This window comes from Ptychodera flava, chromosome 4, assembly GCF_041260155.1.
Source record: "Ptychodera flava strain L36383 chromosome 4, AS_Pfla_20210202, whole genome shotgun sequence".
In the NCBI taxonomy this organism is placed as follows: Eukaryota; Metazoa; Hemichordata; class Enteropneusta; family Ptychoderidae; genus Ptychodera; species Ptychodera flava.
In genome coordinates, this window is record NC_091931.1 from 30,817,535 (window position 1) to 30,835,199 (window position 17,665).

At 38.0% G+C, this 17,665-nt stretch overlaps 2 protein-coding genes and 1 long non-coding RNA gene across 3 annotated transcripts; 1 reads left to right on the plus strand and 2 right to left on the minus strand.

The window, feature by feature from the left end:
* Nucleotides 1-652: 652 nt before the first annotated feature.
* On the minus strand, nucleotides 653-3,120 carry LOC139132232 (2-hydroxyacylsphingosine 1-beta-galactosyltransferase-like). The gene is made up of 4 exons (XM_070698622.1): nucleotides 2,296-3,120; nucleotides 1,703-1,922; nucleotides 1,205-1,424; nucleotides 653-746 (listed from the first exon to the last, which is right to left on the minus strand). The coding sequence occupies exons 1-4, from the start codon at nucleotides 3,040-3,042 to the stop codon at nucleotides 653-655; spliced, it is 1,281 nt and encodes a 426-aa protein (XP_070554723.1). The 5' UTR covers nucleotides 3,043-3,120.
* Nucleotides 3,121-4,618: 1,498 nt separating this feature from the next.
* Nucleotides 4,619-15,753, minus strand: LOC139131466 (NLR family CARD domain-containing protein 4-like). Its single transcript, XM_070697518.1, has 3 exons — nucleotides 15,593-15,753; nucleotides 14,088-14,177; nucleotides 4,619-8,006 (listed from the first exon to the last, which is right to left on the minus strand). Exons 2-3 carry the CDS (start codon nucleotides 14,167-14,169, stop codon nucleotides 5,290-5,292), a joined length of 2,799 nt encoding a protein of 932 aa, XP_070553619.1. The 5' UTR covers nucleotides 14,170-14,177; nucleotides 15,593-15,753; the 3' UTR covers nucleotides 4,619-5,289.
* On the plus strand, nucleotides 9,621-13,447 carry LOC139131465 (uncharacterized). The gene is made up of 3 exons (XR_011552130.1): nucleotides 9,621-10,059; nucleotides 10,627-10,746; nucleotides 11,680-13,447. It is a non-coding gene; the product is annotated as an uncharacterized lncRNA (long non-coding RNA).
* Nucleotides 15,754-17,665: the final 1,912 nt, after the last annotated feature.

Below are 17,665 nucleotides of genomic sequence, written 5' to 3' on the forward strand. Positions count from 1 at the left end.
AAAGGATTAGAAAATTCCCTTCATGGGCAGAATCTTGAAAAATTGCTTTTTCTTGTCTGGTTAATGAAAACAATAACCCTAAACTAAAATATGCATGGCCTACCAACCATTGTCACTGGGCCACCAACTTCAGAAAATTTCGAGCCGTGTGATGACATCCAGACTTAGACTTTAGACGTGGAGTGTCACGTTTGCTATCTCGAAATAAAGATCTAAAGTGGTGCTACAGTCAACATTTTGGTGTGTCAGCTACAGTTACTGAAAGTTTTACTATCTAGACTGGTACCTCAACTCATATTCCCCTAACTATAACTACGAGCGCAAGAAATTGGTGGAGACTTCGGGTACTCCATGTACCGACCATTGTCCATGATAGCATCAATGAATTGGAAATGATACTACGGCGATTTAGCTTTTTGTCTACATTAAGATGATTTGGACGAACATCGTATTTTCACTTTCTCAAATACGCTTATAGGCCCTCAATAGGTTTGTCTCGTTCTACTTAATTCAGTAAATTTACTCATCAACGGCTTCAAAGCAGATGGTTAAAAGCAATTAAACCTCCGATATAATAAGCAATCTTTAAATTTTAATTGAATTCGAAATTTATATTTCGCTGAACTAATGCCTCAACGCAGAAAGTGCATTATCAAAGTACATCCACTGTATCTTTTACTCCTTCTTCTTTTTCAAAGAGCAGAGGCGACGACAACGGAAAAATAACTTCATCATCGAGAAGATCGCTGTAAGACAAATAATTAGCAGAAATGCAACAACATCTACGAGGAAGTACTGGAAAACGTTCAAATCAAATGACGCCGGTCGGAGATGTTGACCACCATGTCTGAGCACATACTCAGTCCAATAGACAGCGCTCTCACCGGCCGTCATCGGTTGGTCTCGGTGTATTCGTGATAATCTCATAGCATTCTCCTTAAAACTGAAACATGTAGATAAACAGAACGATGGATAATAGAAAAAGTGCGGAAGTGTTTCAAGACGAAAGCAAATCCGATATCCATGAAAATTATTTCATTTATAATTCCAAGAGGAATAGAGAAGTAATTTTAACACTCATGCTTAGACCTTCAAACCATCATGAAATACACCTTACTGCTGGACAAATAACCATCACTCCACAAACAATATATAATTACAGATAACACTGAAACCGGTATTCGAATGTAGTGGAAATGATTACCTTTTGTCCTGTATCACTTTTGTGACTGCCTGATAAATCTGTTCTTCCGAAAGGGTAACGATATCGATTGTAACTGCCATGCCCTTACCAACGAGCCTGGCGATATTGTCGTAGTTGTCGGCAAACAATGGCACTCCGACAACGGGTACACCGTGATAAATTGCCTCGTATACGCCGTTGATACCACCGTGAGCTATGAAGGCTCTCGTTTTGGGGTGACCTGGAAATGAAATGATCGCACATATTAGTATGTGCTGCTGCTACACGCATCGACGTTTATATCATATGTTTTACAAAGGATGGACATCGATTCCCATTAGCACGATTTTCTCCATGCATTGTACAGAGAACATCATCCATGTTTTATCGGGATTTTCAACAGTATATTAGCAATACGGAAAAGTTCAACTTGAATCGACCTCTGTTCTTATTTTCTTCCGCAATGCAGTAAGGACACGAAGGGTATAATATCATTTAGATATCGACATAAATGCCTACCCAGGAGATCATTCTGTGGAATCCATTTGGCAAGTTTGGTGTTATCCCCCAGTCCCGGCAGTGGCGGACCATCGTACCGCATGACAACTTTCTGGGGTAGTCTCGCACAAGCTCGGATAAAAAGCTTTGTTTTTTCCAAGTTTAACGTCAAAATGTCGTGTGATCCAAATGAGAATACCACAATGCCATTCTCAGTAGACTCAACGAACTCCTCGAATTCCTAAACAAGCACCGTAAAACACTGTATTTACTAATTGTTATAATACGATATTAAATCTCTATATTTTTTTCATCGATGTAACGATGTAATATCACTTTAGCTATGTCTTTTCAGTGATAAATTGTTTATCATTGACCATGCCTATTTACTGTAACCTTCTTTGCAAACGCCATACTATAAAAGTTTCACTGGCAATGCCATGTTTGTGGACGAATTGTAAAGGGGTGTTAGAGAACACGGGTTGTTATATTTCTGAGAACAAGTGAGCAAAAAGACGAATACAAAATAATAAACAAAGCGTAAAAAGTGCGTCAACACAGCGATCTAATTATTACAAAATTTACAACTTTATGGCTTGCCTTTGTTATCATACCTGGGTTAAAGGTGACGCTGGGCCCGCAAGCATTCCACCGATGTGTACAACATTAGGCATTATCGGACGTGGAAACTCGTATGAAAAGTCAAAACTGAAAAACGCCATCTCAGAACTTCTCAGCAGTTCATACAAACTGGCATCTGGCCGTATGCCGTGCTCGGCCTGAATAGGATGGTATGGTCTCAGCAAAACAAGGTTAAATACAAAGTATGACAGTGCATAATAGCCCAAGTTTTTCAAACGCTGGACAAAGGTCATTTTGTCAGTCAACCCCGATAGTAGCCCTGGAACATAAGACGGGTAGGATGGAATACCATGAACAGACGCGTCCATCATTGGGGAAATCCTTTGGGTTGCGACTGAGATAAAGGGTATTTTGAGTTTGTGCACAACCAACGCATGGCATAGGTGTAAGGAATTCGCCAAGATAAGGTCATAGTTTGATCTGTGTAATCGCTGGAAAAGGTCACCGTCTCCGAGCAAAGATTCACAGTCTTTTGACAGGGCCTCAAGAACGGCGAGGGTGCTCCACACATCTGCACTACCGTCTAGCATTCCTTTCAAATTGTGCAAGTATACTTGCATAAAGTCGGCTTCGAAGACACTTTCGTATTCCTCAAAGGAGAATACCGACCTATCCTTATCTATCTTCATACCCTGCAAAATACGGAAACCTTCATTGATCACCATCGTGACGTTGTGCCCCCTCTCGACCAGCAAGTTGCCGATCTTGGACATGACCATATAGTGACTTCCAGCTGGAAAGCCCGGTAGAATCAATATATTACTTGTTAGTGACAGCTGTCCACAAGAGATAGAAAAAAACACACAAATTAGTAGGCAGTCTACACAACGTCTGTGTGAGCTGCTAGACGCCATGCTTTTAGAGTGATTTAAAATTTTCGGACGCTCAGCCAAAGGTCGGTTTTCTGATGAAGCTGCAAGCCAGAGGATCAGCACTGGAGACACCCGTCGTCTTGTTCACTGGGATAAACTGAAGACCTTGCAGAAGAATAATTCTCGGCGCATATAAAGATATTAACCTGACTGGGCCATTAGATTTATGTGAACTCCTCATGTCCCCGATCAAAGATCACATAAACCCCTGGATACAGTTGAAGTTTGTATATGCAAATAATTATTGGCCCTTATGAGTCATTCAGTGACCGAAGAGCCATTGGAGTGAGAGATGAGACTCACACGTGTAAAACAAAGTGAGGTCTCTCAAAAAATTGAGAAGCCTAGGGAACAAAATACGGACTTAAGGTAGAATGAGTCTATCGGCAGGAGTGTTTCAGAGATAAAATATTCTTAATTACCCTGACATTTGCCGCAGATTCAAAAAACATCAATTTGCTGTCTCGAAAATTTTGAAAAGTCTCTGTCCCAATCATAGGCAAGCTTCAATAAAGCGTTGGTTTTCCATACGCCGGGTCCCCTTCTAGGTGTATACGTCTTTGGTTACGAGAATATGTGTTTGCATTGAAAAGTTACTTTCTCCCAAAAACGACGACTTTTCCTTCCGGGTCTCAGGCTCAAGTTCAGTGTAGATGTCTCAAGCTATAAGGAGTTCCCCACATTTCCCTAAATCCATTTTCAGATCTACAGAGCTGCAAAGAACGTGTACTTAACAATAATTGTCAACTTAAACACGACCTTTAACAGCATATGCCGCTCTCAAGGTCTTTATGGTGATTCAATGCACCTGAATCCTGATGACCGTTTCACAGAAGCAATCATTCAAAGTGCAGAACACTTAAGGTAGAGCTGCATGTTGCCAACAGTTTTTTTTCAAAGCAATATTTCTCATCAAAGATGACAAGGGAAACCCCTCACGCTATATATTTTCAAAAGCAGAGACTCTAAAGTTTAGTATGGTAGCAGTAGTTTACTAAAAGGATGATATTTGGGAAAAAAAAACCTTAATTTGGTATTAATGATGAAAATTAATTTAAAAGCCCAATAGCTGTATCGTTTAGCTTTTTTTTGTGATTTTACTTCCAAACTAAACGAGTTCATGGAAATGTACTCATTGAGAGGTGTTTATACAAGTATAATAAACTGTCCACTGGGACTGCATGTGCAATTTTGAGCAAGATAAATAATAAATGTTTGCGTGAACGTAAAATGGCGCCTCGTGCAAATAAAGCAAAACACTGTAGGTCGTGTATCTATGCATTGGAATCTTCACAGAAACAACAGAGTAGTCCAATGTAATGCATGTAGTCCAATGTAATATCATTGTGCACATCTTCTTACATCATTGATGAACATTCACCTACAAATGGCACTAAGACTATAACAAAACTCAGAATATTATAACAGCTGCATAAGTCACTAATGAATTCGTTATTCTGTAAAAGAAATGTACAACAGCACATCAAGTAGTATAAAAAAGTAAACAATTAATATTGAAGATGTATTTTCAAGTACACTTGACATGCCACATCTTGCAAGCTCACTCACTACAAATTTTAAAATATCAAGCTGATGACCATATAGATATGAAGTACAAGGCAAGAATCATAACAATTTCTCTCATAACGTAACATTATTTCCTTAATCATAAATGATGCTGAAAACAGAGGACTCGTCATAAGTCAACTGTGAGGTATATCTACGATCGATGTTTGGGCAACTTTCAAGCTGCAATCTGAGGGTATTCCCTTTGCTACCTTAATTATATAATCACTTAACTGAGCCAGTATGTATACCTGCTTGTAAGTTTTAATTTGACATTCGGTGTTTTTCATTCATTTCAACACCAAGAAACAGACCAAAACACATTTCAACAGGTTTAAAATAACAGTATGACTCTCTGTCTAAAAATGAACAAGTGTAGCTGTACAAGTAGTACAAGTAGTGTCAGTTTACCTGTCCTTTTTTGACATCAATATTCAAGATACAGTTTTACTGTCTTTCATGGCATGATTGTTTTGTAAAGATATCCCCTATTTAACTGATATATTCTATTGACTTTCAGATACTCAGTTAATCGATGATTTCAATGAATGGTTTGCTAAAATGACCCTTTAAAAGGCGGCTACTCACTGTACTGACTTTACAATGGAGAAAATCTACAACAAGGTCATTGTCAATATTGTCATATATCAAACCTACTTTACCTAGTTCTGAGACATCACCATTGTTTAAAAAATTACCACTTAACACCACTTTTTTAAGTCTATTAGATTCTGACTTTGCCAAACATAAACCTCTGATCATTGGATGGGGCTCAACATCGAGGGTGCTGCGGTCTGAGGGTAGGCAAGTGCTTAAAAAGAGACTTTCGAGTTTTGTGTACAGCTTTTTCCAGGCGGCTTCCCACCTCTTAAAATGACCATCTATATCTGGGAATCTCCAACCCTGTATACCAAGCCGTAGTAGATGTTTCATGTCACAAATAATGTTGACAAATTCTTCAAACTGGCACAAAGTCAAACAATCATCTTTATCACCGATCGGATATGCAATGCGTAGGTTTAGTAACTTACTATTCTTGACATTTTTACAGAATTCAATATATTCACATTGAGCCATATTGCATTTGTAAAGTTTGACATGCATCAGTAGGTCTGAGTGGTTGATCAACTGAGCAAGAGAGATTTTGTAAGGTGTAATATCATCACCCGAAAATGTGAGCTGGTATGTGCTATCCAAATAAGGACTAGGATCATAAGAGACACTTAAACGAACTCCGTAATTCTTTGAAAAGTCAAAAGCAACGGTGACGCCGATCTTTCTTTCAATCTTGTACTGTACAAACACTTTCACAAATTCTGGCAGACATGTATCATATGCGTGAATAGTTGTTTCGATGAGCGATTTCAACTTTTTGCAGTTATCGACGTAACTCTGAAGTGCAGGCGCTTCAATAAAACATCGCCGAATAGTTACAGTTCTCATCAGTTTGTCAACACCGCATTCATTAATCACTTTAAACATACAGTCAATATCTTTCAGTCCTAAGATACAGTCAATTTCTAGACTGCGATCGTCCTTATTCACTGCCAAAAGAGGTTTATCAGCACTTTCCTTGTTATGGGGGAACCAAGTTGGTTTATGTGTATTGTCCTTTTCGACGCTAAAGTTGGTCTTTTTGAATTCAATACAGAGGTCAAGCGGTATTTCTTTTGATGATGCAAGTTGCAACAGAGGTTTGAACTTTGCTAAACATTCACTCTTCTCAATTAGCAGCGATAGCGACAACCAATCTGGATTGACATGCAAGACTGAAACTAACCTTTGGCATATGTCCTTCATGTGTCTGTGTTCTGCATTAAGTGAAGCAGAAATAGGCAATTTCTGGTTAATCGAATTGACAGCAGAAGTTATCAGGTTTTCAGTAACATCTGTTTCCATTAAACACTCCGAAATAAAGGCCAGGTCATTATCATGGAAGCGATTAAATATTAAATTGGACTTTTGATTCAAATTTCCTGCGAGAAATTTAAAAAGAGACAAACAGTCGTTTTTTATCATTTTCACGGAAAGTGCCTTTGCAATATCCATTACTTTATCGGGCTCTGTCTCGCTCAGTGATGCTATGTATTTCGCGGCAAAAAATTCCTGGAAGGTCTTATGGTGGATTACGAATGAAGCTGTTGGGTCTGAGGACAGAAGTCTACTATCAAAATATCTGGTTAGGAATCCCATCCTTAGGATGTCTTTATTCTCCTCTAACTGAAGCTCCGATTTATCAAATTTAATCTTTTCACCAAGAAAGAAACCGACAGCAAGTTTACCAAGAAAGACAAATTGCCTATCAATATCCTCGTTTGTGATTTCACGTTCTTGGTCACTTTTTTCGTGGTACCTTTTGACAATCAGTTGCAATATTTTGCCATAAAGGGGCGTAGTTTTAGTCAGCAGACTACCAAACTCTCTCCATACATCGCACATGAGTAGGGCGTTCATTGGACATACCATCAATGACCTGATAGTTTGTTTACTTTGAGACATATCAATTTCTCGAATGAGCTTGCCAGCATCTCGGAGAGTCTGATTAGTTGCAAGAAAATGACGGTGAATGAATTCTGCAAGCGAGTGCAGTGAGAAGCCACGGATGGATAAAAGCCTATCAAAGTGGACGCGCCTTTTGCGCAAATTGTTGGCTCTTTCGTTTTGGTCATTATCATGAACTTTTCTCGATGTCAAAAGTATTTTACAGTATCGCAACATTCTACCCTCAAGTAGCTTTCCAATCTCTTCGTTTGCTGATCCAACCATCTCGTCCCATCCATCTAACAACAACACAACTTTATCTTGGTTTCTCCTTATAAATTCCATCAACCTACCCTTGGCTATTTGGCAGTCTTTCGGCAGCAGTGTCTCAAATATAAAATCTTCTAAATTACCCTGACACTGCCGCAGATTCAAAAGAAATAACAATTTGTAGTCTCTGAAATTTTCAACTGTTTCTCTTGCCCAATCATAGGCAAGCTTCATACAAAACGTAGATTTTCCATACCCCGGATCCCCTTCTAGAAGTACACGTCTTGGGTTGTGACAATCAGTGTTTTCGACGAAAAGTTCATTTCTTTCAAAGTGACGACTTCCCTTTTGGGTCTCAAGCTCGAGTTCAGTATAGATGTCATCAAGCTGTAAGGAGTTTTTCCACCACGATAACGGTTGAACATGAGACAGGACCTTCCTGTAAATGTTAAGGAGGATATCCTTGCATTTGCTTGCCACATCTTCCAAACAATCTGAAATAGATTTAACACTCATTTATACGAAAATACTGATTGACTAGTGCTGTTCCTTGACAACGAGGAAAACTAATTCATAAGTATATCATGCGGCTATATGAACTTATATTTGCATCATTTATTGTTCCTTTCTATATAGCGTAAAAATTAATGTCAGACCTAAAGAAACTGGCTATATATAGTTACAGGCAAACTATTCTTTTATCTAATCAAAATACAGGCTTATCTGTCGGCTTACTAAACTTTCTCTTTTTGTCGAGCAATATACCATCATCTCCAGCTTATGGTGTGTATATTTCACAACTCCTTAGATACAGTAGAGCATGCAATTCATATGAAGACTTTCGAGTTAGACACAGCCTATTAGCTCAAAAGTAGTGTGGCAAGGGTTGTCAGAAAGTAGATTAGTGAAATCATTTAAGAAGTACTACGGTAGATACGGAGATGTTGTATCAAAATATGACCTGTCTGTTACTCAAATGATGAGTGACAGCATACCAAGTTTTGACTCACAAAAGTAATTTGGTGAATTCACCAAATAACAATGGATTTGTCGCTTTGGGTCAATCTTGACGGGTGCGGCTAGCTGGCAGCGTACGCTTACCCATTCCGGACACCTGGTACCACCACTATTTTGTGGTTCAAGATGACCCCATTGGCATTGCCTTTGTCATTTTCAATATGTTCCTTGGACCTGGTAACTTTCTTAGTTACCTTGAATGATAACGTATATTGGACCTGATTTGATGTCTTTATCCAGCTATATTCTTCACTTGGAACTATGACCAAGGCAAGAATTGGATAAGTTTGAGGAAATATATAGTAAGAGTACATCAAAGACATCAAGAACATCATCAACAGCTTCATGACTGGTCCACTAAGAAACACATTTATATCTACTCAGTCAGACAGCAGCCGAGTATTACCGGTGATAGTGTGCAACTCAGTTTGGAAGTGGCGGCTGGGACGCCAAAACCCCGTGGTCGTTGATCACGACCACCCACAGAGAATAATTGATTGGCTGTATCACAGTCGCTCGAGAGCTATTCAGCTCTGGACTATTCGCCCCATAGACGAGTATATAGAAGCGAGCGTCTATGGGCGAATAGTCCCAGAGCTGAATAGCTCTCGAGCGACTGTGGCTGTATGTATGCAGTGTACTTACTGCTGCATATTTGACATTTATTGGGTAAAGCCTTGTGAAGCCTACTTTAACGCTGCGACCAAACTGTGAAGATACCCAAGGCGAAGATTTTGAGTAACCTATGGCCATGTTTAAGTCATCTTCCTGCACTCTAAACGTTTGGACGCTTATGACGCGTCGGATGCGTTCAGTTTGATCACATGGGAAGTGTCATGTGTGTTCAAGTATTGAACTTTTGTGTTCAGAAATAGAACGGATGTGGTCAGCCATTGACCGCTGCCATTCTAACACATACTGACAACAGTTTTTGTCGCGCATTTTTATCCAGACAACATAATTTTTCGTTAGAACACACATCACGATGTCTTTAGTTTGTTTTCTGCTCCAGTAAACTCCTCTGAAACAATAAAACGAACAAAATATTTTGTTTGACTCGTATATATGTGAATTCGAGTCAGTGAACACCTATTGAGATCAAAGGCACATGTTGGTAGTTTTGGAAAGTGTTCAAGTTTATTAATTGCTTATAATAAAAGGACGTAAATGTCTTTAAACTATTTACTTCGATAAAATCGTGAAGACAAATATCTTCCGGAACACTAGTGTTCAATTTGTGAATATTCGTATTCAAACAGGGCGCCTGACAAAGAACACTAGTGTTACCAACTAAATGAACACTTGTGTTCAAAGGTGTCCCGAGTATGACGTCACGGATAATCGGGCTTCCTCGGGTCAAACGAGGGCCCCCTCTGAACATGCGCACATTAGATGCAAGCCGCGCCGCTGCTGCAGACGACACATTTTGTTGCTGGTGGTATTTTCACATTCTATGATTTCAGCGATTGAGTTCTGCCAGTATTTCGTGACGGTGTGATAGCTGTTTACACAGAGAGTTTGACTGCTACGGTAAGTATTGTATATCGTGGCAAAATGGCATTGAATAGGCACCAAGTTTGAACCGTAGCCCGGCGAGCACATGACACTCAGGTCAGAAGTGTATTTTTTGCCGTAGAGTACCCTCTCTCGCAATATTGTGAGTCACTTACGTTCTAATTTTAATAATTATCACGTTTTGTGTTTAGACTAGACAGTTTGCAAATTTTCGGGCCATATTCGTGAGTCCAAACACAAATTTTGTAAATCACAAATAGAATGCTAGTATTCTGAATGCTGAATACTAGTGTTCCGTATTCCTAATGCTCTAGTCTGTTGATGAAGGTCACGTGATCCATAGCTGAATCCTAGTGTTCATGTTGTGAATACTACCATTCTATCCTATTAAGCTTAGAAATAGTGATTTTACAGAAGTTTGATCTATGTATCTACGTTTTTTTCGGCAAACTTAACATTATGACATAGCCATGATTATGTCCTAACTGTGTCAACTGACAAGTCAGCTACCATAGTGGTTGAACAGGGGTTTGGAAATTGAAATAAATCATCCATCAATACAATGAAATATTATACTTGTAGGATCCACTCCGCATGTTAGCAGTAATACTGTACATGGAGAAGAGGATAAAGATGAAGCGTGGTGGAAAGGCATCTGCATCAGCACTTTCAAAGGCTGCATCAATCATCACACTTGTTGAGGTAATTATAAAGACATTGTAACAATTGACTATATGTACTGTCTAGTATTTTGTTCAAGTGCTGTTTTAGTGTAGTATTCCCATTGATGCATGTGCATAATTAGCACAAACAAGGACGTGATGACCCAAACAGGGACATGATATCATGCAAGTTTTACAAAATTTGTATAAACATGACAAAATTCTCAGTCAGTAAGGCAGCCGTCATTATTTATGGCCTGAGGATTGGAGGAATTTGGGGGTCACTCAAAAAAAGATCATGACGGGACGTTCCCATCTAAATAACAGTGCACTTTCAAGGCATATTCACCCCGGCAAATGGGCTTTTCAACGGTATGGAGCTTCTAATTAAAGTTATTTGCCATCTCGTAAGCTGTTTGCAAAATGTGATTAGAGATAGCGATTAAAGCCAGTGTGCGGGGAAGAGATTTTGCCTTACACACTTCACTCATACAGATATCGTTCGCCTTGAACTTCTTTGAACATTGTACCTAATTTTCACAGATTAGGACCTATAAATATACTACAAGCCATATGTTAGTTCAAATTAATAAAAGTAGGAACAAATTCCGATGTCCTGAAATGATAATACTGTTGTCAAGGTTTACACGAGATTGAGTTTGTGCCGCTTCACTGTACAATACCTTGGCATAAAGTAGTACCGGCCAAGCTATTGGTATCTGAAGTTGTTGACTAAGCGTTATGTAATGTCTGATTATATCTGATATAACTACGTTAGATTGCATATTATCAGTGCAGAAAGAGCCCAAAAAGTGTACTTGTTTTTAGATGCGAGCATCCCGTCATGTGGGGTATGTTGAACTCACACATGATGAACAAGAGGGGGGTTTACTCAAAAAATTTCCAGTGATCAAGTAATTCACTTTGTACTGCATGCAATTAAAGTACATAAAATTTGTCTTTATTCCACTAGGATGTAGCAGATGAAGACATCAACAGTGCACTGAAAACCAAAGAATGTGAGGCTCCTCATATATGGTCTTTACAGCAGCTGGAGAACTCTCAGGACTGTACATCGTAGGTGACACTGTTCATATAACTGTAGACAGAAAGGAGGGAATTATGTCTGCAGTGTTGAAACTAATGACTTCATATTACGTATTTGACTTGTCATATCCAAAATCACATGCTATGATTCTTGGACTTCTGCAATCATTAGTGGTGGAGGAGGCTTTTAAGCAAAAAAAATTCACAGGGATAGGCCTACAGGGTGCTCTTTAAAGAGGTAAGGGAGAAATGGAATGTCTTAATTGCTGACGCTCCTCAATAAGATGAAGACCTGGTATCCTCACGGTCACCTTTCCATAGGACTTTAAAGGGACATCAGCTGTAACTTGAAAGTTTGATGAGTTTCTCAATATTTTTGTTCCATAGGTTAATGAGAATATCTTGTTTTCCTCCCTAAAGCATGTTGACACGCCCATTATCAACATTGTCAACACCGCCTAGAACCAATCTGATCAGTCCGTATTTACCTTTGCTGGGTTGCTGTTGTTCTTGTTCTGTGTTGCGCGATCTCTTACATCTGACAAACAGCAATAGAAAAACCTTGTTCAAATTTCGCGCGTCGGCACAGCAAATCAGAACTTATTATATGTATCGTAATGGAACAAATCTGCTTGCAGGCGGATACGCGGACGATATGTACACTCAGTGGTCAGTGCGTTTTATGAAGACAATTTCTGATTGGTCGGCTGTTCTGGCCGATGCGTGAGATTTGAACGAGATATTCTATTGCTGTTTGTCAGAGTAAGAGATTGCGCAATGCAAAACAAAAACAACAGTGATCCAGCAAAGGTAAATGACTATTATTCACATGGTGTATTAACTTTAAGTCAACTCCAATGTAATGTAATGTAATGTAAACATTTCTGTACAATCTGTGTTCATCCCTTTTGAAGAATTTCTATCTAATTTGATATTTATTATTTGTTGTTGTATATATCAGTTGGTTTATAAGTGACAATTAACTATTGCTATTGTACTGTTTTACAAAGCATTTTAGCTTATAAAGAAGTTTTCGTTCAATTGCAAGTTAGAAATTCTCTTTAGAGTACCATATTTGATAGTTGTTCTAATATCCAGGTTTTGATTGCAAGTTGATAAGTTTGAAATGGCAAGCAATCATAGCAGTTTCACGTTCAGTTTCATTGCAAGTTTGCAAATCTGTAGAAGCCATATGTGATGCAAACAGAAATATTTGGTTTTTTTTGTCACAAGTTGAAAGTCCTAAAATGACCGGCTGTAATGACAATTTGAATGTTTAACTGTTCCATTGTGAGTATAAAATTCTAGATGACTCTTTTTTAAATGCATTTTAATGTAATTTTTGATTGATTGCAAGTGAAAACTCCTTGTTATATCCATTTAATTCAAATTGAAAAATCAGATGAAAAGCTGTTATAGCTGCTTTTATGTTTAATTGTTCCTTTTCAAGTTGGACTGTTTATAAATATTGCATTATTAACTTGTGTCTGTAATTTTCTATGTGTACATTATTAGGTGAACACATGGTGGTCTGCTTTCCAGAACACATGCATTCTATTTACTTACTCTGCACACTTACATTGTGTTCAAAAAGTGTTACAGTGTTCTGATGCGTAAACAGTGTTCTATTTCATGTAATTTTGAACATATGAAATGCGTTCAAAAATAAAAACACTATATGTTCTAAATCTGAACACATGCATTCTAGTTTTCTTACTGAACACTTAAACTGCGTTCAAAAAGTGTTACAGTTAAGCGTTCTAATATGTGTTCAATAACTGAACACATGACTTTAGAGTCTGATAACTGCAGCAAACGATACTTTTCCCGCTCATCGGTGCGGGGATTCCTTTTTCAGAACTCCAAATCATCCTACTACAAGAAGCAACGAACTGGTTTCTTTCATAAATATGATACAGATGTGAATCTTTATCACGGCGATAATCCGTATTTGATCGACTCGCCACTCAAAGAGATTACTTTTTAACAATTCAGTTGATAAGAGATTTGCTTGATTTAAATGACCATCAGAATTCTTATGCAGTAAGAATAGTTTTAACGAAATTGTGTTCACATTAAATGCCAGATGCACAGTATACTGGTTTGTGCATTGTATAACGAACTTTCTCCTCTAAACTGAAATTATTAAACTAAAACATCTGCAATAACCTATAATCTCTCAATGAAAGCCTATTGCACCGGTAGACAAACAGGAAGGGTAGCCTTTAAAAAACAAAAGAATCATTATTTTCTTGCAAGGAAACACACGGTAGAATTCATTTTACAGCTATAACGATAGCATGCGTCATGAATCGATTTCATTTATCTTCTCACCTTCAGCCTCCTGGTTTCTTTCATCGTTTTCGTGAGAACTTTGAAAAGGTAGAGACGATGCTGATGATTGTGAGGAATGCATTTCAGCTCCTGTGGAGAGAATAAGACAAAGCTAAAAGGGAAATCCTTTGTTTGATAATAACATATAATATTTTGTCTAAGGTATGTAGGTTTAAAAAGATTATCCGAATTCTTGTTTTCGTAAAAGTGAGTTTTTTTACAGTCACTAGTTTTTATGCATGCATCAATAGAGTCTTTGACTTATACCATGTGCTCACTCCATATTCTCTTAACTCTTCGACTTTATGCGACTTGTAAGTTTGACTTTCCTTTCTTTTTTTAAAAATTGCCAAATGTTACAAATTAACTTGGTTAGCAAAGCTGAGAGTAATAGTCCAGGTTATGTTCATGAATTGTTTAGTGAATCACTGGCAGCTGCCTCTCGATTTGTTTGGATTCTACGCCTAAAACACAAACCCTATCATACCGGTACATGTACATTGATACAACTATCTGATGATCGGTCGAGAAGTCAACGAAGTACAGTATTCACTAATAAACAGTCACCGTGCATCGTTTGCCTTGCTGCGAAAATGAGCCCTGCCACTCCTTGACGTTTTCTGCTGGGAGTCCTACCAGTCCAATGACCCAAGCTACCCGAGTGGCAGAGGCTACGGATTCGCAGCAATTGTTTGCCATATATCAAAGTTGTACAACGCGTGGGCTCTCACTTTAAAAACACGACTCACGTAACAATTCATACTGTTCCAGCCATGAACGAGTAATTATATCTCAGCAACGGGTACACAACCCGATTATCACCGGTGTACTTCATATATTCACTCGCTATATTGCTTGTGCATATATAATGATCATGTGGAGCTAGTCAAACTTCTCAGTATTCCAGTCGCTAGGTGTGGTTTATTGCTTAAATATGTAAATTACATGTAAGGGGCCACTGTCAGTGTAACAAACTTGAATGGATTTTACAGCAAGAAACAGGATGGCTGGACAGTCTCTTACTCATATACATTACGTTTACTTTTTTGTACGTCGCACACAGGTTTTGTAGATAACATTCTAGATAAAAAGAACCGCGGCTCAATTTGCGTCTGGATAGAACACACAAGGGAAGTGCTAAATTATTTATCAAGTTGATCGTAGGGCGAAATTATAGGGACTAAATAAACCATAATACAACAGCCATATACGTATTGATGCCAATCTGTTTTCACAGACACGCAAGGATAAACAGTGGAGTGGAATGTCACTCAGACCTCTGTCTCTCTCAATGCCAAGGTTTACTTCTTAGAAAATGCATGCCCTTCAAGTTTTACACTACATAAACCTTGAAATCGAAACTACAGGTATATTAAATCATTCAGCATCTGTCTGCATTCATTGTATCATCGTCTATCCAGAATGTTGACATATAGACCGACAGCAAACTGTTTAGATACATGTGAGACTGTTCCGCCATCCTGTTTCTTGCTGTAGATACTCACCTTGTACTGAGTGTAAATACGCTACGATTGTGTAAGAACACTAGTAGCTATTAAAGTGTTCGGAAACCCGGCTAAACTGTCGCCAACTGACTTGAGACGAAGCTCTGTCACGTACAGTCAATTCAAAATGGTGACTGTGTTATGAGAGGCACATACCAGTCAGTCCAAAGGTTAATTTTGCAGAACACTGCATGAACAGTCAACTTTTGTGAAGGTTTGACTACAAGCGGGTGTTGATACTCTCCCCTAAATTCTTTACACGAGGTGAACTTTGCCATCTAAAGAGAATTCAAAATGGTTATTCATTACACTGGTTCAAGATGATCCTATAGATATTGTCAGTTTTTATTTGTTTGTTGGACCTGATAAATTATTAATTTACAATTTACAAGAGTAAGTATAGGCCGTAATAAAAATATAACTACTGTAAACTACTGTACATACCATAGTATAAGTAATATGGTAGTTGTACCAGGTTAGATCGTTCCTAGACTGTTACTATGCAAATAAATACCGTAGTTGCATGGTAACAGTCTAGAATCTTTGCCGTTAATCATTTGCTGGCTTAAAAAGTTTGACGCAGGGACGTAAAACGACCAGCTAGTAATTGGAGTCAAGCCTAGTTTAAAAGCAGTCCTCCCTACACATTTCCTTGTGTATATATATATATATATATATATATATATATATATATATATATATATATATATATATATATATATATATATATATATATATATATATATATATATATATATATGGCAACGGTTATAAAAGGGGGTTGTGACATTCGACAATTCAAAGTTGCAGTTCAGAAGTGGTTACATGCTGTAACTTGTTACAGATGCATTGGTATTTCAATCTTTTTTCATACAAGATCATGTTTACTCATACAGGAAAACACAAAATGTTCAGACCTCCCCCCCCCCCCCCCCCCCCCCCCCCCCCCCCGATCACATTGCATTCTCAATTTTTCAACAATGGTGGAAAAACTGCACGTTATTTAATTTATTTATTTTTTATTCAGTCCATCATCCAACAGGCGTTAGCCCAATTACAGGATGCGGTAATAACCCACTAACTCCCCCAATGGAGCACTGAGGAGTAAAGTGCCTTGCTCAGGGGCACAACACCGTGCTGGAGTCTCGAACTCACCACCCTCTGACAGTGAGTCCGTTACCCTAACCACTGGGCCACGGTGCCTCCAACTTTCATTTTTGTACAGATACTAGTTTTCATTTTGATTAACCCTTTGAGTGCCATATTTTTCCCGCTAAAATTTTATTGCAACATTTTACCAATTTTTATAAATTTTTCTGTAATTTTTTATAATTTTGAACCAGATGGACATCAAATTTAATCTGCTAGTTTTTTATCAAAATTTTGGCAAAAATCTTAAAATAACTGCATTCTAAAACATTGGTTGTAATGCCACTCACCTTTCTGCATTTTGAGATAGAATTTACCGCTAGAGCAAAAAAAAGCCTGTCAGCGGTGTGAAGTGTGAAAGCAGAATAGATATACTGAGGAAAACTGGACATCTCATATGCTCTGTTGCTCATATTGCTGTTAAAGAAAACCAAACATATGTCAAAATATGCAAGTTTTTTGGTCTATTTTGATTACAACTGTGTTTGCATGTGTGCACACCTACCCACTCATTGATAGATGATCCCTGATATGATACAACAAATCCATGTAAAGATTTTGAGGAAGGGTCTTTATTAAGTCACTCCATTCTAGCAAAATTTCATGTGCCATATATAAGAATGCAACATTTGGTAAATGACAGTCTTTGAATGTAAGGTTATGTGCAATTTTAATGCAAAGAACACAAAACCTATTGATTGCTTGAAGTCAGATCTAGTTTCAAACTTAATATGTGAACAACTTTCTGTGAAACAAATGATACATTGCATTTTTGGTACTCTCTGTACTTTGCTTGTCAAGAATAGCAAAAGATTTTTATTTTTCACTTTGTATTAATTTCTGTATAACCTGTTATACAACTGTTGGAATAATACTCAATTATTGCAAAGGTGGACCGTGAAATGGAAAGGTAGAAGGTTGTTC